The sequence below is a fragment of the Mytilus californianus genome, unplaced genomic scaffold (genome assembly GCF_021869535.1).
Source record: "Mytilus californianus isolate M0D057914Y unplaced genomic scaffold, xbMytCali1.0.p SCAF_8, whole genome shotgun sequence".
NCBI classification, from domain to species: domain Eukaryota; kingdom Metazoa; phylum Mollusca; class Bivalvia; order Mytilida; family Mytilidae; genus Mytilus; species Mytilus californianus.
In genome coordinates, this window is record NW_026262734.1 from 38,504,229 (window position 1) to 38,528,783 (window position 24,555).

Genomic DNA, 24,555 nt, shown 5'->3' on the forward strand with positions numbered 1-24,555 from the left:
AATTTTGGGACGTACGTACGTACAGACGGACAAGGGTAAAACTTAATGCCCCCTCCGATACGGCGGGAGCATAAAAATGACTTTTTAAGAGACTTAATTCATAAATTCATCCCTTCTTACTTTTAGATTAATAATACTTTGGAGTTTGTACTTAACAGTTCCAAAAAATATCCAACTCATTATTTAGTAATTGTTTACCTTTATGTTTAGTTCTGTTTTTAAATCTATCAAAATACGCAGTAATATCTTCTCTCTTCAGAAGGTCACTTAGTGTGGTCAAATCTTCTTGTGTGGTCAGTAGAATTATATGGAGAATGGCACTACAAATCTGTTAATGGTAAAACTTGCATTAATTCTAGAACTCACAACAACTTTAAAGTTTAATGAACAACATTGTTTTTTTACTCTGACTATTGATTGCAAATTTCAAAAACAATTTAATTTCTAAATGTATTCATATTTTGGTTATATAATGGTTTTCTTTGTTTAAACGTTAACTCTAACAATACAGGGGCCATTGTAGTACTGCCTCTGCAGCAAATCTGTTTTATTGGCTCCAATGGCTTTCCATACTCTCTAGGGTAAGCTGTTAAATATTGATTTCAAAATTCTGACATACTTTCTAAACTTTCAGTAATATATTGTTATGCTCTCCAGATTCAAGGTGCAGTTTGAACCAACAGTCAAGACTTTCAAATTAGAAATCGAAAAATTTGGCAGTTTTGGAGGGGTAGGCTTTTCTTCTTTCTCTGGCCTACAAAAGGCAGAGGTCTGGAACTTGTGAAACAACCTAAACTACACCTAAACAATAATAATTTCAACTCCTAACAAATTTCTGAACAGCTATGGATAAACATCAGAGCTTGACATACTTTATAGAATTTTAAGCTGATGACTGATTGTTGACCTTTAAATATCTGTGTTTTTTTGTGCTAGGTTGCTGCCTCATTGATGCATAACCTACACCACCTTTATAGTCATATTAAAATTTAAATGACTTTTTTGCGAGAAAATGGTTTAACAAATTCTATTACTTAAACTCATATTAAAAATTGTTTGGAGTTCTGTTGATATCAGCCAAGATTTTACTTACATGATCATTTAAACTGTCTCTATATCTGTACTCAGCAAAGTCTGTTATGACTTCTGCTGTCTTAAGTCCCTTGATTAAACTCTCCCATACATGGAGGTATAAATCTTGGTTACCATAGTGACAACGTTCTGCTGGAGATCCCAGTGCTAATGCAGCATTGATGCGAACTTTGAAATTCTTACAATCAGTTACCACAGAACACAAAGTTATAAGTATATCTTTCTGTAAATAAGACAAAAAAAAAAATAATGTTTCATGATATTAAAAACTTCTTTGCAATATCACATAAAAAATGGACTTAAAAAAAACATCATCACTTTGCAATTATATTTATATCTGTTCTTATTCTCTCTGTGTGTATCATTTTGTATCATTCAAATCTCGTTGAAATTCTAATTTCATCAAATATCAGAATACAGTTGTCATTGGCTATAGCCCTTTCCAGAAACTAATTTCCGTAATCAAGAATATTGCTCAAAAATTATAACAAGGGAAATAACTCATATTCAATTGTAACTTATAAGTGAGTTTCAAGAAAGGTCTAAACAGAAACATTAAATTTTTACTTATATCTTTATAAATATTTTTAGATGCAGTAACATGTCCTATTTTAGGCTTAAGGAGCAAATGAAACCATTAAAAAAATAATTGCCACTGAGGTCAATATGATGATATTTGTTTGATTACCGACTAGCTGTTTGATACTGGTTCCTTGTAAAAATAGTTATGTTTTTTATTTTCAAAAATAAAAATGTATGATTATTTGTAAGAACCTTAAATCATGAATCTGCATAACTCAACCAAATCAAAATATTTTTATGATTGTAGTGTTTTCTAAAATCATAAATTTATATTGCTTGTTATAAATATGCACAAATGTGTTATTTAATTTTTCTACAGACCGCTAGTGTGTTTAATAGAAAAGGTTATTTCCCTTATTTTGCAGTTACCAATACAATCCATGCAATTTGCTTTTAAATGAAAAAAAAAATATTAATACTTTATAGTGATTATCCCTGATTATGAAGCAATACACGCACCAAAATTCATCAAAATACCCATTTCTTAATACTCACAATCCAAGGAGAGTTGCCATGATTGAGTAAACTGTTTCTGAATAAGTTACTAACAGCATAGCAAGCATTCCATCTAACCTAAAACATATAACATATATTTGTTTGATAGAATTGCTTAATGAACTTTTCTGATCATTAAATAATGAACTTAATCTTTTAAGACGATGAGAACATCTGTTTATTTTCCTTTTTTATCTTTCATATAGAATTGAATGCCTCTGTTTATACTATAATTGAGGCATAAAAGTGTTAATAGAAGAACATTTTGTTTAGAGCCTGGAAGTTCTTCAAACTATAAATAAAAGCACAGTCAAAGCTTTTACAACACTATAAAACAACAAAAAAGAAGCATTCAATTCTCAAAATTCCATTTGAATGTTTAAACCAGGAAAATTCATTTTAAAACAAGTGTTTTACTTGTTTTGTTTAAACATCCCTATATATTATTGTAACGTTTCATGGAGAGCACCTGCAGTGGTGGATTTTAAATCTTATTGTGACATAAAACATTATTTTATGACAACATGGGATTGTTGTCCTCCAATGAAAAAGATGGAATACTTTTGGAAAATCTATGTAATGGAATAATTCTCTAGTGCAATGTTTTCTTATTTAATGTTATCTCATGAATAGCCACCAAAAATAAAACTATCTGTTTCAGTACGGTAATTTGTTCAAATCTTATTGATAAATTTTACTTTGACTTTAGGTACAATAAAAGAACAGAGTTCCAATGTCCACGCATGCACATATTTTATCTATCCAAGGTACAAGAGCAATAACTAAACTAGATGTGTCGGAACAACACGAATGGCCCGTCTCAAAAAGTTGAAAAATCTGTAATTTCAACAACATATGTGGACCATGCATGGATAGTATCCAGCACTCAAGACCAATACTAGTTTGATGAAAAATTTCCTTGATCAATGAGTAGTTAAATTTCAAACTATCAGCAAACAGGAAGTGGATGTACTGAAGATGTGTTGAAACAACATGAAAATCAGCATATCCGAACAAAACATAAACTTGATCTGTAACTCATCATGGTAAATTCACATATCAAAAATCAGCGCAAAATCTGAAGGCATATAAAAAAAAGTCTGTATAACTGTGATTTTCATGAAAATCAGCATATCCGAACAAAACATAAAATTGAACTGTAACTCATCATGGTTAACTCACATACCAAAAGTCCAAAACCCGCAATTATGGCAAAAATCAGCAGAGCAGAACAAAACTTAAACTCGATCTGTAACTCATCACGGTTAACTCAGATACCAAAAATCAGCCCAATATCTAAAGGTGTTTAGAAAAAAAGTCTGTATAACTTCGATTTTCAACAATTTATCAAAGTCCAAAGCCCGTAATTTCAGTAAAAATTAGCAGAGCGGAACAAAACTTAAACTTGATCTGGAACTCATCATGGTTAACTCACATACCAAAAATCAGCCCAATATCTGAAGTTGTTTAGAAAAAAAGTCCGTATAACTGTGATTTTCAACAATTTATCAATCTCCAAAGCCCATAATTTCGGCAAAAATTAGCAGAGCGGAACAAAACTTAAACTTGATCTGTAACTCATCATGGTTAAATCACATACCAAAAATCTGCCCAATATCTGAAGGCGTTTAGAAAAAAAGTCTGTATAGGGGTAAATTCAGTAAATAAATATACGTCATCAGGGACCGCCCATTTGGGGGAGAGCTTTCTGTATAAAACTGAAGTCATGTGCTCTTCTGATTGGTAGATAATGTTTGTAATAAATATTTTTTGATAGATGGATAAAAACTAGAGTTGAAAAAAAAAAAAAAATAAATGCTGAATGTACTAAATTTTTTTACTACAGGGTTGAAAAGTAATGGGGGTCAGTGAAGGAATTAAGTGCGAATCTACAGTGTTTGTAAACAAGGCCATGTGAATGCCCAAAAATGCCGCATGACCCTATGTTTTTATTGTTGCAAATGATAGGGCTACATTTGTACTTTCATGAATGATATATGAATTTTTCTAATTTCTAAAGGTAAATCAGGTATAAATTTAATTCAAGACATAGATTAGCATTACAGTCAATGGGAGATTTTTTACTGAATTTACCCCTATAGGAAAATATGCATTCTGTCACTGTACTTGTCCAAGGCCACACAATAATCACAAAACTTATTTCCTGTGTATATTAATGTAATGGAAGCATTTTGGAACCATTTGAAGTTGTTTTTTACACAAATTTCTATGTTTAACTCGGCTATCCAAGATGCACTGAGTGTACTGTGAGAGGAAGCATGGGGTATATGGTAAAAATCAGTTTTTGTGTCCAGATTGAAAGAAACAATAGAAATTACACTTGAGAGTTATGATATCAATGAAAGGCATAAATATTCCCCACATTTTACAACACATTTTGCACATATTTCTCCTCATTATGTGTAAAATCATATGGAAAATCAGAATTACCTCCCTTTGACAGTGTATTTTTTTTAGCTGTGTTTCACCATGTTAAGTTGTAGAACAAGTTGTAAATAAGCACTTTTCAAGTATTTTAACACTTGAATAATCTGACCGCATGAAGATATTCATTTATTTTTACATAACGCATTGCGTTTCTTTATTTAAAAAAAATTGTAGATAACTTTTATGATTACATGCCCATCATCTATGAAACTAGTGTTGAAATGTTTGTAATTGGATTACTATGTTAAATAACTGCTTTTAAATATTCTAAATTGTTACTTTAATCTTCCAAATGCAAAGTTTGGTCATACCCAGTCTTATTTTTTTATATTTGGCACTTTTTTCTACTTCAGTTTTGTCTGTCTAGTTTTGGCGAAGAAACCATCCTGATGTTGGGGTAACAGGAATTTCTGCAGAGTGATTGTCAATGACATTTTGTGAACTTTACAAGTAATTAAAACACAAATTTAGTAAAATGAAACATAATTGTTGGTTTTTTTTGTATGAAACTGCTTAAAAAAGCCTTTGAAAAGTGTTTTTGTGGTCTTTTCAGGGTATTTAATCAAAAACTTCCATATAAGGCAAAATTTAACTAAGAGTACATCAAGAATTTAGTTTCTAGATGTACTTGCAATACTGGTCAAAGCAAACACAGAAAACAATTCATATTTATTAAGCATAGTATTTTACACCATTCTTTTACAAACAGTCAATATGCAACTTTATATACCAAATATACATTGGCCGCAGTATGGGCTGTAGTATAAATTTTCCTCTATCTTTACAAGTTCAGCATTTATGAATGTTGTATTGAAACTGGAACTTTAAAATTGGATACATTACATGATTATTACAAAAAAAGAGGGAAAAGCTACTAAAAAGTCCCTTATAGGGGTAAATTCAGTAAATAAATATACGTCATCAGGGACCGCCCATTTGGGGGAGAGCTTTCTGTATAAAACTGAAGTCATGTGCTCTTCTGATTGGTAGATAATGTTTGTAATAAATATTTTTTGATAGATGGATAAAAACTAGAGTTGAAAAAAAAAAAAATAAATGCTGAATGTACTAAATTTTTTTACTACAGGGTTGAAAAGTAATGGGGGTCAGTGAAGGAATTAAGTGCGAATCTACAGTGTTTGTAAACAAGGCCATGTGAATGCCCAAAAATGCCGCATGACCCTATGTTTTTATTGTTGCAAATGATAGGGCTACATTTGTACTTTCATGAATGATATATGAATTTTTCTAATTTCTAAAGGTAAATCAGGTATAAATTTAATTCAAGACATAGATTAGCATTACAGTCAATGGGAGATTTTTTACTGAATTTACCCCTATAATGGTTTGTTGCGGAATGACGGAATGACGGAATGACGGACAAGGGTAAAACTATATGGCCCCAACAACTTTGTTGCGGGGCCATAAAAAAAACACTTTGTTTTTGTTCTTTAAAACTTTTTATAAATTTCTTTAATAGATAAATGAAAGCTTCTGACAGCAATTGCAATGCGATTTCCGTTAAAATTAATATTTCCAAGGGGCATAACTCGTTAAAAATATTTGATCAGCACTTTTTTCAAAAGTGTCAAAGACATTGCTGATATAAACATTTGATATAAATTTCATAAAAATCTGGCAAGAGTTGTACCCGTGAAAACGCTAACGAGGCCATTTTCCATAAATTTAATATTTCCAAGGGACATAACTCTTTTAAAAAAAGTCGATTGGCCACCATTATAAAACTTGTGCGAGATATTGCTGATATTAATCTATAGTGTAAGTTTTATAAAAATCTGGCAAGAATTATAACCGTGAGAGCGATAACAAGGCCATTTTCCATAAATTTTATATTTCCAAGGGCATAACTGTTTTAAAAAAAGTCGATCGACCACCATTATAAAAGTTGTCTGAGATATTGCTGATATTAACCCATTGTATAAGTTTTATAAAAATCTGGAATGAATTGTACCTGTGAGAGTGCTAACAAGACCTGACAGAGGGACACACGGACGCCCGGTATTTCTATGTCCCCCGCAAAAGCGTGCGCAGGGGACAAAAAACATTTCCTTTAATACTGTGGATTCCTTTATTTTAGTGTGTACCAATTTTAATGGATTAAAGAAAAATTGTTTTTTCTTTGATACTTGATTTCGTGGTTTTGCCAAAGTTTGCATACAAGCCTATAGAAAATGTGTAATTCCTTGAACTGTTAAATTTGCGGTTCACCTGTATCAAAGAATTCCACGAAAACTGGTATCCAACGAATAATAATGAATCCACGGTATTGTTTTACATTCTGTTGTTCCACAAACTTTTTTTTGGAAAAATGTTAATTATGATCGGAAATATTTTTTAAAACAAGAAGTATACATCATACCTTCATGGCCCCACTACTGATGCTTTTAACTAATGCCTTTACACCATCTTCTACTGCTGTTCGAAATGGAATCTTCGCTAAAATTAAAATTAATATTTAAACAGGCTTTATAGAAAATTACTTCTATAAAAAGACCATGGAAAACAATAAAGCAATGAATAAGGTCTATGACATTAAAAAATGATTTTGAGATTAATTATTGCAATTTTTGTTACTGCATATAATTTTGCTGACTTTTCTGCAATTTAATGATTTTCTGACTTGGTTGATATATTCATGTAAGAGAAAATCAAAGTTTGACAAATTGGTGACATTATATGTTCACATTCTTTTTTTACTCCTATGAAAGTCCTGCTTGCCAATATTTGGCAAAACCAAGAAATCAAATATCCATGAAAATACAATTTTCCCCAATCCACAAAAATTGGTACCCATGAAAACAAATGAATCCACAGTATTCAGTTTACAGTATCTTGTGACACTGGCAAAAACTCTAATTAAAAGATTTGCATATTGCCATGACAAAATAGATAAAATTTTCTGGGTAAGAAATGTTTCTCCTGCTTATTGCCATAAATATCTGAGCCAATTCATTTGACTGTTGCTATGGTTATATTCTCCTAAAATTCTGTTCTTATGAGTATATTTTCCTTAAATTCTGGTAGTCAAGGATCAGAAATGTTATCCTTAACTCTCATAACTAACAATTTCCTTGTTGTTAAGATGCAATTTACCTATAGACTTCTGGTTGGCAAGTATCTCATGATGTTACACTAAACTAATGATTTGCTTGTTCTTATGATCCAACATTTACCTAGACTTCTGCTAGTCAAGTATCTAAAATGTTACCCTTAACTTTCATAACTAATGATGTTTATAGTTGTTATGATGGTATTTACCTAGACTTCTGGTGGGCAAGTATCTCATGATGTTACCCAAAGCTCTGACAGCATTAGATTTGACCTTGTCATTGTCCTGACATGCATGGGTTGCCGTGGTAAACAGTTTCTGTAGCAACAAGTCAGAGAAATCTTCCATGAACTCTGTATCACCATCATCCCTGTAATAAAAAAAATACGGTGTTACATTTCATTTCTCATGATTGATTGATTGTTGCTGTTTGACACCACTTTCAACATACTAGGCTATATCATTGCAGCCTGTTTTTTATTGGTGGAGGAAGCAAAAGTACCTGGAAAGAACTGCTTACCTTTGGCAGGAAAACTGACAATTCTGGTCAATTAAGATAGAAGTCTAAAGCACATATGACCATGAGCAGTGTTCTAACTCATAATCTCAGTGTTTACTGTGGTCACTATAGATGAACTACTTAAGACTACTTGGTCACTGATGTTACTTTTTTATTTCTTATCTTTTTTTACTAATCAGCAACTTATAGCAAGCTTTCAGTACTGAGTTGAACTGGTCACTTCAATTTAAAATGTTATCAAGAGCTATTTAATGAGCTGATTGTTATTGAAAATGAAATTGCGCAAGCAGAATTAAGTTAACCTTAGGAAAGTTAAATGAATGAAGCTGTTTATTTGAAAATTTCAACAATTAAAGTTTTTTTTTAACAACTTAGGATAAGAAACAGGCATTTTAACAAAAGCTTTTTCAGAGCTTATGCAACTATCTGAGCATAAATGTACTCCTACATAAATATAGTAGACTGGCAATAGAATAAAGCTTTTTGTTTGCAAGGGCCTTTGGTGGCTGGAATTTAATGTAGGCCTTTGGTGGCTAGAATTTAATGTAGTCCTTTGCTTGCTGTTGAATGTCATACAGGGACAATGGATAATTGTCTAATTGACAGTCATATCTCATCTGCATATTTTCATACCTAAAATTTTCATTTGCTTTTATGACAACTCATAGACACTGCAACCGAACTAATCTTGCTAATAATTGAGAATTCACTTTTCAGAAATTCAGAATTCAGAAACTAAAGGACCATGATAGGGTGAATTGAGTTGAGACACAGAAAATAAGCAACCATTTTCATGATTTCTTTCACTAAGTTTTGCAATCACTGTAACTCATTTGTTTTTTCGTAGACCATCAATAAACAAAGTAAAAATTCTTTATTAAATGGATATTGTAATAACAGTTTAGTTTCTAACTTACTTGTTCAATACAAGAGCATCACATAAATTAGCCAGTGACCATGCTGTCTTGAGACGGACATTCAAACTACTGTCAGCCATGCAGGTCAGAATAGCATTAGCAGCATCAGCAACAAAGTTTACATCCTATGGAATATAATGTAGAGGTCAAATTACTAATGTGTATAAAATAAACGAGATATAGGCTGGAATTAGTTTTACTCAATTAGTTGTAAACATTGCCTTAATTCAAGCAAATGAAAAATTAATGATAAAAATTAGACATCTAAAACAAGAGTTTATCCATAAAATTTCTTGAGTGCTGCAATCTTTGAATCTTTTTGAAGGTCAATTAACTCAAGATAAATGGAACTTCTAACAAGGAATCCACATAAAAATTAGTTAACCTATCATATATAATTTCTTTAAAAAAGACCCCAATAAAAAAAACTTATTTATCGACAGACATATTCCAAATATTGTTGACCTGTCATGAGATCCTGAATGGTCAGGCAGATTAATACACACAAAGAGCTTAAGTAAATAAACATAAATTACCCAATCACTAGTGGGGGTAGGGGTTGGAATAACTGAGAAACCAAACATTTTATTTTCTGGCCTAATCCTGTTAATATGTAATCATTTAACGTCATGCAAAATAAGCAGCAATGGTTCTATAAACAAACCTCTCTAAGACAGGTATACAGTACATATACTCCAAGTGTCCTCACAGCAGAGGATCTCACAACTCTATCTTCATCAGAAGTTAAACCTAAGATCAAAGTTATACATAATATCCTTTTATCCATCTGAAAATAAACATTAGTATTCTAAAATATAAATAAAATTTGAAAATACATGAATCAAACTGCTTTCTGTTGTCTTAAAATTTTATAATCGATGTTACAGGCAGGGCTTCCAAAATTATTTTTAGCCAGCCGGACATTTTATATATTATCCCGATTTTATTCCCTTAAGACTAAATAAACAAAAGGCAATAATTTATGGTAATCAGTTGCCGAGTTGGCCATCCAAATGATTGACATTAAAAAAAAAAACGATATTAAACTTTCTTTGATTCAAATTCGAAGTTCTGACGTTAACTGTTAAATTGGCATTGCATCATTCGAAGTGTGCAACATCAGCGTACTTATATCTGCCTTAGACTCTTTATTTGTGCAAAATAACGTTGTCAAAAACTTTACTTTCGTTTTTAAATCTAATAACGGATGTTATCTTGACAATGGTAAAACATGGACCAGAGACGGATAGGTAAATTCTGTGTACGTTTGCAAAGCATGAATGAGTGTAAGTAGATCTTTCTACGTTATTTCTTCAAGAAAATATTCGAAATAAACGTGAGATAAAGGTATCAATGACAATTTAAGCATTTTTTGAAGAAATTAGGATGCATAATTAAATTTCACACCTGCGCACATGCGCACACGTGTACTAGTTCAAACAGAGACTGTCTCTGGTTCAAACAACGTGGTTATGACGATTTTTCATTTTCACCTTTTTAATTTTTTCATCAAATTATATTTGTAAACATATTTCTGATAATTTAAATCTTTTTGACTAAATTAATTAGATGCAAACCACTGAAATGTAAGAAAATAACTTTGAATAGACCGATCAATGTCCGGTTCAAAATAGTTTACCTGTCACCTGAACAGGTAAATTTCAGCTGTTCGACAACTAATTAGCCTTGATTAAAATGAGAAGGTATTAAAGTAGGGGTTGTTTTGATAGTACTTAATGATCATGTCACTTTTATGACCAGAAATGTGTGGCTGTTAAAGGCAAAAAGTTGGGTCAAAAAGATCGCGAATTATGTTAAAATGACCGTCTCTTAAGAAAGCCTTGAAAACTAAAAAGTAGATGACCGTTTCATGCTTTGCCCAGTCGGACTTTTACCGGACATTATACAAATGTCCGGAATATATGACCGTTTTGGAAGCCTTGGTTACAGGCCCAGTTGGTTGATTGAGCTAAGGATCTTGAGTCATGGTCTACAGCTGTTTCAACTAGTAATTATGATCTGCTGTTTTATTGGCTTTTTTTTTAAAAACAAACACACAGTCAGATATTACAAGTCATTTTAATTTCATAAATCAAAAGTAAAAAGTAAGATGACCAGTTTGGTCAACTTTATATTTTGTAAAGTAGCCTCCACATTGACATTTACCTGGCATTTTATTTTAACTGTATGTCTCTTTGTATATTTCGCAACCAAACTTGAACTTTTTGGATTATTGCTATATAACAACTTACAGATATAATATTAAATACATCAGCTCCTATGTTAGACAGACAATCACATGTAACAGCTTTTACTGGATTGTGTGCTTCTCTCTGTAGAATCTTAGGAATAGGACCATTTAATATGTAGTCCCAGAACTGGTGCACCTAAAAGAGATGATAATATTATATTTTAATAAGGATATATTGTTGTATGCTTTATTCATAATCAAGACAAAAATTAATATTGCATAGACTGCTGCAGAATGATTTATCCTTCCATAATTGTAAATGATTTCAAACAAAAATGGCCCAATGAAGCTGGAAGCAACTTTTTGATGTGTAAAGTATGAAAATTTCTTTCAGATTTTCTATAAGATAGTTTGTGAATATGGTTCCCTTTTGATATATCTTTTATATTCTTTAACAAAATATATATCTCTGTACTGGAAATGCTAAAAAATATACCTCTGTTGAAGAAAGCCTTTGAGCTCCATCTGATTGATCAAGTGCCTGAATGTCTTTCTGCAAAGCTTGGGTTAACTCATCTAACAACTGAAGATATAGCAATAAAAATACATATAACCATTTATTAAAGCTGTTATCCTTATGCAAAATTAAAAGGTTTGGTTGGCTTGCTTGCTTTGTTTGTATAAATGTTTGCTCAAGCATTGTAATTAAGATTGACATCTGCTATCTATAGATAGGCTGGGCTTCAGCTTGTATACATTATTGATACTTAAACGTTATTGGGTGTTATGTATAATGTAGACAAGTTGATTTTCTGCCTATCTATTGATAGCAGATGTCAATCTTAATTACAATGATTGAGCAAGCATTTATACAAACAAAGCAAGCAAGCAAGCCAACCAAACCTTTAAATTGCTAGCATTAGGATAACAGCTTTAATATATTCAAATTGACTGCAAAACAACAATTCAAATACATGAAGCAAGTACTTGAATAATTCTAATTAATCGTTAAAGCTTACATGAACTTGAGTTACTATACAGTATTGGTTTTGCTCATTGTTGGAGGCCGTACCTTGACCTATAGTTGCTTACATCCACATCATTTGGTCTCTGGTGGATAGTTGTCTCATTGGCAAGCATACCATATCTCCTTAATTTCATATTGACTGTAATTTTTTTTTCAACCTATTTTTTTGCTTTTCTTACATTCTTTATGACTAAAATCAACTCAACATTATAACAAATTACCCCTCTATCTATTGGAACACAAAAAACACTACAGCAAAACATTTATGGAGTAAACAAACTTATATAAACCATTGCAGATAAAGTTTGGACTGTTATATGATTCCTAGATTATTTGCAGACCAGGTTTTATAACTTCCATTTTTTACACAAATAAATATTTTTCATGCTGTAACTATCAGGAATCATTATATATATAAATTCATCTATTGTTACAGCCACTAAAGGCTGAGCAAGCAACAATCAATAAATCTATTGTTACAGCATATTCATTACATACGGTTTTTGTACTATATAGAACATTAACCTTTTATGTCATTTATCAATAATGTTTACAACAGATTTCCTGTCTATATGATACAGTTGAAGTTACCTTAGATGTATGAAGCCTGATCACACCATCACTGTCCTCAAAACATTTACATGTCAGATCTCTTAATATTGGTAAACTATTCCTGTAAAAGCAGAGAATCTGTTTAATTTTAATTCATTTATATGCTTCAGAGTTTAATGTGCATCCATTTCACTGAACTAGTCTACATTATTGTTTAGGGGCCAGCTGAAGCACACCTCCAGAAGTGGGATATTCTAGCTGCATTGAAGACCCATTGGTGGCCTTGGGCTGTTTTCTGCTCTTTGGTCAGGTTGTTGTCTCTTTGACACATTCCCCATTTCCATTCTCAATTCTAATTATATTTGTCAAATGTGTAGTTTGGTGTTGATGGCAGTCATAATTATTTAAGAATAATGGCCATTTAGAGATTGAGTTATATTGTATAGACACCTGCCTACTGTTGGGAACAGTCTTCTAGATGTCTTTCAATTGTTTGTGACATGTACCTGCTGTCTCATTGGCATACACACAACATCTCATAGTCTTCAATTTGATGAAGGGGATTACCATATGGTAGAATCTTCCTTTTATTCATATTTGGAAATTTACTTAAAATGAATACATATCTGTACTATTATTATTACTACTATCATGAAGACAAAAATCAATTTAATCTAGGTATAAAGTGTAGTAGATTACTTTTTTCATTAACTATTAACTACATATTAAGAAATATACACTAATATATTTATCTGAATTCAAATAAAACAAACCTTATGATAGGAAAATATCCTTTAGTAAGATGAGCCAAAACTTGTAATGACTCTAGCCTAACAGGGAGTGGTTCTGTGAAGTACTCCCCATTCTCACCGAACCCTCTTGGCTGTGGTGTTATATTTCTAACACACAGTTTAATCAGCCATGAGGTCTGTGAAGCTTGGGTCTGTAACATTTGATCTGTGTACACAGGAGTCTGGATACCAGATATACCAGCAGGTGGAGTAGTCAAACCAGGTGATACATTTCCAGCTTCAAGATTTCCTGATTCTGGTGATTGGTTGCTATTAAAACCAGAATCGACAGGATCATTTGTTTTGACTGCCGTAACTGGGTTTGGTAAGTCTTTAGTAGAGCTTGACAGAGACAGAGATGTTGTTCTGGACGGTTGTATGATGTGGCACACCTCCATTAATGGTGGCTGGATAGCAGAAACAGCACCAAAACATGTTAAACATGCCACTCTCACATTAGGGTCTGCAAGTATAAAATAATATTTCTTTATCAATGTCAACTGTGTGCAGTTTTATTTTTATAGCAAAAAGCTTATAACATGATGTTTATGGTTATTCCTACTGTTTTTTAGATAAAGTTATTTTCGTGGAAAGTATTGTGGACGGTCAGATATTGTATGAATATCATGTACATGTATTTCATTTACAAGGATATTGTTAAGTCATATTTTTAAAGTCATGCTCTACTAAATTACAAATAAAAACTTCTTTTAGTCTAACATTTTCTAACCAGGTAACTTATAGTTGTAATTTAAAATGTATTGCACTTGATTATGTATGCAAAAATATGACAGTTTATCAAATTACCGTTTTCAAATTTTTGCAAATCAGGTAAGACATCTTTGTTTTTATGGTTTTATAAATTCCAGTTGCAATAAATAAGGATAATATTACCGGAGGACTTCTTTTTTTAAGAGAGTTTCAATTCAACCGCCAGAAAGAGTATATGTACGGGAAGTGAATTTAATGTCAAACACAAAAATGATGTTTCTGTTCTCAACATGTGTAGGTAGAGCTTTAATTCTTAAGAGTAAATAACCTTAGGTTAGTCAGTTAGAACTACAACTGTATATTTCCTTCATGGTGGAAAGCTTGCAAAAGTGAAATATTAAAAATAAATAAAATGCTCCGCTGGGCGCAGCTTGATATGACCGCAGAGGTCGAACCCTGAACAGTTGGGGCAAGTATGGACACAACATTCAAGCTTGATACAGCACTGAATTTGGATTGTGATTAAATATTTGACACAGCATAGGTTTCTGAAACAGATTGAATGTGGTCTAAGAACTTAAAATTTTTTAATTTACCTATTCAAACCATATCATTATTATTTGCTTTTATATATAAATCAGAAATAACCAATTTAAAATGGAAATTTTAAAGAAAAAAAAGGAAAAAAAAATCCCCCCCCCAAATTTTTTGAACCCCCTTATGATTCATCACCCCCAAACTCAATCCCAGCCTTCCCTTTGTGGTATGGTACCTTGCAGTACAATTTCAGAGAGATCCATACACTTGAACACAAGTTATTGTCTGGAAACTAAAAAAAAATGCTTGTTTTTTTGCCCCCAATTCCTAAATGTTTAGGGCAATTACCCCCAAACTCAAACCCAGCTTTCCCTTTGTGATATGGAACCTGGTAGTACAATTTCATATAGATCCATACACTTACACACAAGTTATTGTCCTGAAACTAGAAAAATGCTTGATTTTTGCCCCTTTTTGGCCTCTAATTCCTAAACTTTTGAGGCAATTACCCCCAAGATCAATCCCAGCCTTCCCTTTGTGATATGGTACCTTGCAGTACAATTTCAGAGAGATCCATACACTTACACACAAGTTATTGTCTGGAAACTAGAAAAATGCTTGATTTTTGCCCCTTTTTGGCCTCTAATTCCTAAACTTTTGAGGCAATTACCCCCAAGATCAATCCCAGCCTTCCCTTTGTGATATGGTACCTTGCAGTACAATTTCAGAGAGATCCATACACTTGAACACTAGTTATTGTCTGGAAACTAGAAAAATGCTTGATTTTTGCCCCTTTTTGGCCTCTAATTCCTAAACTTTTGAGGCAATTACCCCCAAGATCAATCCCAGCCTTCCCTTTGTGGTATGGTACCTTGCAGTACAATTTCAGAGAGATCCATACACTTGAACACAAGTTATTGTCTGGAAACTAAAAAAAATGCTTGTTTTTTTGCCCCTTTTTTGCCCCCAATTCCTAAATGTTTAGGGCAATTACCCCCAAACTCAAACCCAGCTTTCCCTTTGTGATATGGAACCTTGTAGTACAATTTCGTATAGATCCATACACTTACACACAAGTTATTGTCCTGAAACTAGAAAAATGCTTGATTTTTGCCCCTTTTTGGCCTCTAATTCCTAAACTTTTGAGGCAATTACCCCCAAGATCAATCCCAGCCTTCCCTTTGTGATATGGTACCTTGCAGTACAATTTCAGAGAGATCCATACACTTACACACAAGTTATTGTCTGGAAACTAGAAAAATGCTTGATTTTTGCCCCTTTTTGGCCTCTAATTCCTAAACTTTTGAGGCAATTACCCCCAAGATCAATCCCAGCCTTCCCTTTGTGATATGGTACCTTGCAGTACAATTTCAGAGAGATCCATACACTTGAACACTAGTTATTGTCTGGAAACTAGAAAAATGCTTGATTTTTGCCCCTTTTTGGCCTCTAATTCCTAAACTTTTGAGGCAATTACCCCCAAGATCAATCCCAGCCTTCCCTTTGTGGTATGGTACCTTGCAGTACAATTTCAGAGAGATCCATACACTTGAACACAAGTTATTGTCTGGAAACTAAAAAAAATGCTTGTTTTTTTGCCCCTTTTTTGCCCCCAATTCCTAAATGTTTAGGGCAATTACCCCCAAACTCAAACCCAGCTTTCCCTTTGTGATATGGAACCTTGTAGTACAATTTCGTATAGATCCATACACTTACACACAAGTTATTGTCCTGAAACTAGAAAAATGCTTGATTTTTGCCCCTTTTTGGCCTCTAATTCCTAAACTTTTGAGGCAATTACCCCCAAGATCAATCCCAGCCTTCCCTTTGTGATATGGTACCTTGCAGTACAATTTCAGAGAGATCCATACACTTACACACTGGTTATTGTCTGGAAACTAGAAAAATGCTTGATTTTTGCCCCTTTTTGGCCTCTAATTCCTAAACTTTTGAGGCAATTACCCCCAAGATCAATCCCAGCCTTCCCTTTGTGTTATGGTACCTTGCAGTACAATTTCAGAGAGATCCATACACTTGAACACTAGTTATTGTCTGGAAACTAGAAAAATGCTTATTTTTGGCCCCTTTTTGGCCCCTTATTCCTAAACTGTTGGTACCGTAATCCCCAAAATCAATCCAAACCTTCCTTTTGTGGTATTGAACCTTATGGTAAAATTTCATAGTGATCCATTCACTTAAACTAAAGTTAGAGTGCAAAAACCAATGTGTCTTCGGACGACGACGTCGACAATTTTTTTGCGGTCGTATAAACTGGACATGAAAGACTGTCCTAGATGAATGGGGTCAATGTCAGCATGGCATCATGAAGAAAGAATAGTTATTATAAGCAATTATCAACCAAACTAACTTGAAATTGAAAGTTGAATGAAACATTTTTGAATCCTACATCTGATGAAATATAATGTATGACATGTGTCAGAGTAACATGCCAAGCTTATCTTAAATAACAACACTTGGTTCATTATATGCAATACTTCTACATTAAACTGACCTCTATGACCCAGAAAATTCCTAACTTGTTTAATAACTCTAGACAGCAGTCCTGGTCTCATTTTCTGGTAGGGTACATTGGAGATAAGGGTAGATAGACACTGCAAAAAATTGTACATGAATTGTTACAAAATATAATGTATCATTCACTTATAATCAGTAACAATAAAAATTTGTAAGGGTTCTGCGGAACCCAGTGTCTCGCCTACTTTTGCTGTTAGTCGCAGGCTCAACAAAAATGGGGAAATTTTTTTTTTAAATTTTCCTCTAGATACTATCTTTTGATTGTAAGAAGCTTCTGTCCAAGTTTGGTAAAAATCCAGGATGGTTTATGAATCTAATAAATGTTTTAAAAACTTTAACTGCAGACTGTATGTAATGTTAACTGGAAGAATAAATTGCTTCGCTGAGCGTAGCTGGATACGACAGCAGAGGTCCAACCCTGAACAGTTGTGGCAAAAATGGACACAATATTCGCGCTTGATACAGGTCTGAATTTGGATTGTAATTAAATATCTGACACAAATTTTTTGGTATTTTCCTTCCATGTACAAATATGTTTTAACAACAAGTTCATTGATATAACTTTCGTCAATAAATAATCTTGACAAACATAATGTTTGAATCTATCGACGTCAGTGATCAATATTGATTCACAGTTGAAAGGCGCAATGATAAACATCGCAAATCCTGTTTCATGCCATCCATTTCGAACATCGTCTGGGGAATCCCCGTGGTTCCCGCTTTAAAAGTCTTCTTTTCGCAGTTTTGCTAGAATGTTTCTATCTCTATCTATTATATCTTCTGTTCTCGTCCAAATCATTTAAATTGGCTGCCGCTGTTACATCTTTATCATTGAAATACTTCTGAACGTGTTGGCCATCACTCCAAACAATTTCCGCCATTTTGTTACTTTTTTCATCTAAATTTTTCACTTTCGGTTTCATTACTTATACCTGATTTAAAGTCAAGAGAAACTCGAAAGTACGCCAAATTTTAACCAATCAGAATCCATACAAGTCTAAACTGCCGCAATCTCATAAATATTGACTCCGCCCATTCAATGGTAACTGTGTAAACAAATGAGATACGGAAACGACAATAGTCGCGCGTAGCAGTAGCGGACTGCTTTATCGGAACGACAATTGTCGCGCGTAGCAGTCTAAGGGTTAAAGCAAATAAGTTCAAAGGGGCGCAACTCCTAGAAAAAAAATTGAATCGTAATTTCCTGTCGATATGCACATCTACATAGTATGTCCTTATTATCTACAAAGTTTCATGAAATTCTGTGGTGTGGTTTCAGAGGAGTTGCGATGACAAACTGTTGCAGTAGTACATTGAAGCAAATAAGTTCAAAGGGGCGTAACTCCTAGAAAAAAAATTGAATCGTAATATCCTGTCGATATGCACATCTACATAGTATGTCCTTATTATCTACAAAGTTTCATTAAATTCTGTGGTGTGGTTTCAGAGGAGTTGCGATGACAAAAGGTTGCAGTAGTATATTGGGCAAATAAGTTCAAAGGGGCGTAACTCCTGGGAAAAAGATTGATTCGTAAATTCCTGTCGATATGCACATCTACATAGTATGTCCTTATTATCTGAAAAGGTTTCATGAAATTCTGTTGTGTGGTTTGAGAGAAGTTGCGATGACAAGAAACAGGACTGACGGACTGACGGACGGACAGACGGACTGACAGACGGACAAAAACATTATACCCTTCGCAAAAAATTTGCATGGGGTATAATTATAACACTGGGGCATGTGGTACTGTAAGATTAAATAGGAGAGAGCTTCCAAAAGATATCATGAGGAAAAACCTGGACGGTGTAACTATTCCTGGGGACATGCAGTTCAGACAGAAGGATGCATTAGCTGCTGTTGTATGGAAGGACAAAAAAAATGTAAACTTAATTTCAAGTATACATGACTTCTCTGTTGGTGCAGTGCAGAGAAATTTGCAGCAAGCAGATGGTCTTTTCCAAAGACAAGAGATACCATGTCCTCATATGATCTGTGATTACACACAGTACATCGGTGGGGTTGATAGGGCTGACCAGTACATACAGTACTATGTATTTCAACACAAAACCTTGAAATGGCCTAAAAGAATTTTCTTCACGATGTTAGAAATGCTGAAATTTAGTGCTTTCAGTCTTTTTCTGCTCTCTCCTCATCATCAACCAGGACCTGGTAAGAGACCGATAACCTTTCTGCAGTTTTCTAAGGCACTAGCAGCCGGACTAATAGGTGGATTCCTTTTCTTATAGCTATAACTACACCATATCTCAGAACATGTAGGGTACGACTTAACCCAAAAATATTTTCACGAAAATCGATCCCAAATAGCGGTAATTGTTGTTTGAAGTTTCGAGACGAATTTTCTTCGAGCACATGTCAAATAATTCCGCTCACAAAATCGCTCATGCTAAAAAATCTCCAGCTATACGAACGCGCAAAAAAATACAATTCCGTACTGACAGTGATAAAAACTAAGTCCATTTATAAGTAAGATACGGAAAAACAGGAAATAAATTTTTACAAAATTTCCTTCTAGATACTAGCTTTTTTTATCATAAACAAACTTCTGTCCAAGTTTGGTACAAATCCAGGATAGTTTAAGAAAGTTATCAACAATTATTTCTGAACACAAGTCAAACTTACTTTAATGAGCTGTGTAAGTGTTAACGGAAAGTTTTCTGATACCAAAGCCAGTAACAAGCAACGATGAAGTTCATGTACAGTTGATCCTAACACAGTGGAAAATGCAGTAAAGGCAGTTCGTACTTGGTCACTGAAATGTAATATCATATTATATACTAACTACACAATTTTTAATCAAAAAAGGTATATGATGAATGTAAAAATTGTTTCAATTTTTTTTCATCATAAGATGTAACAAAGCAATGGATTATATGACAAGAAAGGTTTGTGTTTTCAATTATACTGCAAATCGTTTAAATTAAAACAAACACAAAAATTGAAAATCTAAATTTCATTTCTAAAACTGATTCTATATTATAGAAATTAATTACTTCATACTTAACCATATTGAAAACACTAATTATTTATTGATCCACTATTATTTATCTGAAAAGTATCACCTGTCATCAGCAGCAGCCAAAAATGTCTTGGTTCCATCTAACAAAGCTGTCAATGTTGCAAGAGCTCCCATGCGACACTGAAAAAAATATACAGAAGTTTACGCAAAAAAACAAAAACAAACTTAAATATCTTTTTACTTCTATAGATTGATTATTATATGTGTGTAAAGGCGAACCACTATAAATCTAATAGTTGAACAGTCGAAATTTCCTACAGACTAGTATTCAGAATTTGTCAAAACCATGAAATCAAGAAGCATCAACGAATATATAATTTTCCTGTGAGGCAAATAGTTGAAACTTCAGTAATATTGTATTATAATACAAATTTATATTTACTGGTCGCTGATGTTGTTTATGTTTTTCTATTCTATTAAAATCGACATTATATTTAACTTCCAATTATACAACCATATTCTAGATAATGAGGTCAATCTCTGATAGGCAAGGCAGAAAGTGTGAAGGACTGTTATATTCTAAACATTACTATCATAACCATGGAAACAACCTTTGGGTCAGGGTCTTTCAGGATTATGGAAAATAGTCTCATTTGTGAAATGTAACCATAGTAACATACCTTGGGTGATGGGTCTTTCAGAATTATGGTAAACAATGTCTGTATTTGTGAACTGTTACCAGAAGTTACAGAGTCAGGAATAAAAGAGGACCAGTATCCAAACATTACTTTCTTGTCTGTATTCTGTAAAATGATATCAAATTCTATGTTAAAAACTATTTACTACAAAAATTAGTTCTGTAAAAACAAAGCACACCTAATTTTAACATTAAAGAACTATATTCAATTAACTTCAATGCAGCTATTTAACAAGTTTAAAATACAAGAAGATTCAAAGACAACAACACTAAGACTATCGCTAAGTTGCGGTATCTTTAATTGTGTAGACTAGTTTTGCCAAGGGGGTGGCGTCATCAGGACAATCACATATATGTAATGTTATAAATTATCAAAAAATAAAAACCAATAAAAATTCACAAAAAGAGGAGACAGTGAAGAAGATGAGCCAAACCAAGAAATCATATATGAAGCCACAGAATGGGAATCTGCCAAGAAACTTTCAAAATATTCTTATTATGTAGGACTTGAAATGTACGAATATTTACCAGGAGAACACCCAAACAAGGATAAATACAGCAAATGCAACTACATGATGCAATGCTACAAAACTGCTAAATATAGACAATAACTATACAATTTATCTACAATGTTATTTTCATATTTTTATGTTCAATTTTATCTCTATTGTATAGCATTTTATTAATTTCTTTACATTTCATATTCATTGCAATTCAGTCCCGGTCACAGGACGTTCAGGTTTTTATACTGTTATCTACCATTTCCGGTCATCCGTGAAGTAAACCACAGTTGTTGTACTTAGGTAATTTATAATATTATGTAATTGTCCTGATGACACAACCCTTGTGGCGAAACTAGTTGACATAATAAAAGATACCGCAACTTAGTGATAGCCTTAGTGTTGTTGGCTTTAAATCTTCTTGTATACTAACTATGCAATAGACAACAGCCACATACTGCTAGGTATCCACTTTAGTTATCCTACCATACTTCCACCATAGATAGATGTTGGTTCACTTTTACCTTTCTTATGTTTAAAAATAGTTTATAGATAAAGTGGGAAAATTTTAGCTGCATCATATGTTCAATAACCAAAATGATTTTTTCTTAATGATAATGTACTTACTTTTATGACTGTGTGTAGACATGCTAAAGCACATTGTCTGACTTTAGCACATGTTGATCTATATCTTGAACTTTGACCTCCTTCTGTGTCAGAGTAATCAGATTCTGAACTACTTATTTTGGCCCAAGCAGGTCTGAATACTGCCTGTTCACTTCGAACTTGTCCTTCAACTAACAATCCATTCATTGCCTGTGATAAGTTTGTGTCATCTTGACCTTGTCCTTGATCTGGTTGACCTTGTTGACCTCCATCTTGCTCTTTACCCTTTTTTGGTTTCCTTTTCTTTGTTTTTTTGTTGCCTTGACTTTTGACATTATCTTCAGTTTGTGACTTCTGTGGTGATGTTGGAGTCTTATCTGTACTAGAAGAGTCCACATTACTAAGAGGGGTTGGGTGCAGTGTTTCAGGTACCATAACTGGTATGTTAGAAATTCCATGAAACATTGATGTCTAAAACATAACAGAGATATAATATTTCAGAGACTGTTTTTGCATTTTTTAAATCAAATAAAGGTAGTTTAAACATTTAATTGGCATTATAAAAATTAACAGATATAAAGTACTCTAAAAAACAAAAGATAGTCAAACATTTCAAAGATAATCAAATACTAGCATTGTTGTTTCCCTGCATTGATTTTAATTTAGTATGCATACAACTGGTAATAGTTTATTCAAATGCTAAAATGACTTGAAACTGTGTATTAAAAATTATATTTGATATTGTAATGAATATCATTTTCAATTCAATATATAAAATCAAATCCTGTGTATGCATGGAACAAGTGACAAAGAAAGTCATATTCTGTGCTAAATATATCTGAGCAGAAAAAAAATTAATTTGCACAGGTTTTAAGAATACAATACTAGTCAAATTGTAATACAAACAATACTTTTAAATATTGAAGTAGGTCTAGAAACTCATTCAATCTTTTTTTGTACAAGCGTTGAAAAAAGGAACTAAAATTAATATTTATCACAAAATAAACTTCTAATAAAGCAAATCAGCTGGGGAAGCTGTATTCCTTACCCTTACTCCAGCCAATAGCGGTCCAAGTTGTTCGGAAGGCATTATTTTAGTGGCAGCCAGTAAATTCTGTAATCCTCTCAAAGTACAAATCATAACCTGAAAACGATTCAACAAAATGTAGAAACTGATGGCTCTATGGATATCGTTTATACAACAATAATAATAAGTATGGCAATGGCAAAATTTGGTCAGATATACATGTTACATCATAGAAACTGACAAAAGAATAAATCTAAGTAGTTTCCTGAAACTTTGTTTTTGAATTTCATCCCTAACAGACATAGGTTAATTTCAATGTGTTCATCAATTCATATTTTTACAATATGTGTTATTCAATCATTTATGTGGTATTCTTAAATGAAGGTTGGGAACTTTTCAATTACTTAAGCAAAAACTCAGGAATTAATTGTAAGAGTTTGTTTCTATAGATATGCAGATACACTGCTAATAATGCAACTCAATTCACGAATCTATTTCTTAATAATTATTTTTTGAAGATTTATAGAACCAAAACAGACTATAATGACATACTTATCAGCCCCATGATTTTCCAAGTTCATAAATTATGCATTCATCAAAACTGACATAAATATATAAAAATTTTAACCTTGCATTGAATCATTGATTCTAATCTAGTAGTTGGAATCTTGTGCAACAATTTCATGAAAATGTCAAAACATAAACTAGCATATCTATCTTCCATGTAGGTCTGGCCTGATACTCTGAAAAATAAAGTGTTGATCTGTCACTTTTCACTTAATTAACAATATAAAAAGTAAATTCCTTTACTACTTCATCACTTCAAAGACAATTTGTTGGTGTAATGCTTCTTCTCTTCTGGTTTATTCATTAGGAAAATAGTGTCATCATAACAGTGATCTACAGTTAAATTACAGTCATACTGAAATTGATAGCTAATATTCTAGATTGCAAAGGTAAAGTCAAATTAAAAACTATGATAGCATGGCATCAAACATCCTCTCACTGGGTTTGATGGCATAAACCTAATTCTGATCAAATCTATATTCTAGTTACTGTGGGTTCATTTTATTTTTCATGCTGTACTTATTTTTGTGGATTAAAAGTGAAACACAAATATAAATAGTCAACAAAATACAAGTTTTATGCAATTTGTTCAAACTATCAAATCAAGTATATATATGGAAATATAATTTTCCTTAAGGATGTTCGCTACTCTGTTTCAAAATAAGCTTTTTAAAAGACTGTTATAAATCGATAGTATATAAATAAAGGAACT

General features: G+C 32.7%; 1 protein-coding gene and 1 long non-coding RNA gene across 2 annotated transcripts in view; one reads left to right on the forward strand and one right to left on the reverse strand.

The window, feature by feature from the left end:
- The window catches only part of LOC127711425 (HEAT repeat-containing protein 6-like), a 30,430-nt gene that overhangs the window by 2,969 nt on the left and 2,906 nt on the right, over window positions 1-24,555 (reverse strand). The window contains exons 5-22 of the mRNA XM_052217469.1: window positions 23,905-24,019; window positions 23,298-23,393; window positions 22,271-22,720; window positions 21,127-21,249; window positions 20,550-20,626; window positions 20,110-20,239; window positions 17,446-17,545; window positions 13,668-14,148; window positions 12,934-13,015; window positions 11,812-11,898; window positions 11,377-11,511; window positions 9,789-9,911; window positions 9,125-9,249; window positions 7,897-8,057; window positions 6,998-7,074; window positions 2,170-2,247; window positions 1,094-1,315; window positions 199-328 (exon numbers count right to left, since the gene is read on the reverse strand). Coding sequence (XP_052073429.1) covers window positions 199-328; window positions 1,094-1,315; window positions 2,170-2,247; window positions 6,998-7,074; window positions 7,897-8,057; window positions 9,125-9,249; window positions 9,789-9,911; window positions 11,377-11,511; window positions 11,812-11,898; window positions 12,934-13,015; window positions 13,668-14,148; window positions 17,446-17,545; window positions 20,110-20,239; window positions 20,550-20,626; window positions 21,127-21,249; window positions 22,271-22,720; window positions 23,298-23,393; window positions 23,905-24,019 — 2,792 coding nt within the window. The remainder of the gene's footprint in view (window positions 1-198; window positions 329-1,093; window positions 1,316-2,169; window positions 2,248-6,997; window positions 7,075-7,896; window positions 8,058-9,124; window positions 9,250-9,788; window positions 9,912-11,376; window positions 11,512-11,811; window positions 11,899-12,933; window positions 13,016-13,667; window positions 14,149-17,445; window positions 17,546-20,109; window positions 20,240-20,549; window positions 20,627-21,126; window positions 21,250-22,270; window positions 22,721-23,297; window positions 23,394-23,904; window positions 24,020-24,555) is intronic.
- LOC127711433 (uncharacterized) lies at window positions 3,818-5,150 on the forward strand. The gene is made up of 2 exons (XR_007986699.1): window positions 3,818-4,189; window positions 4,971-5,150. It is a non-coding gene; the product is annotated as an uncharacterized LOC127711433 (long non-coding RNA).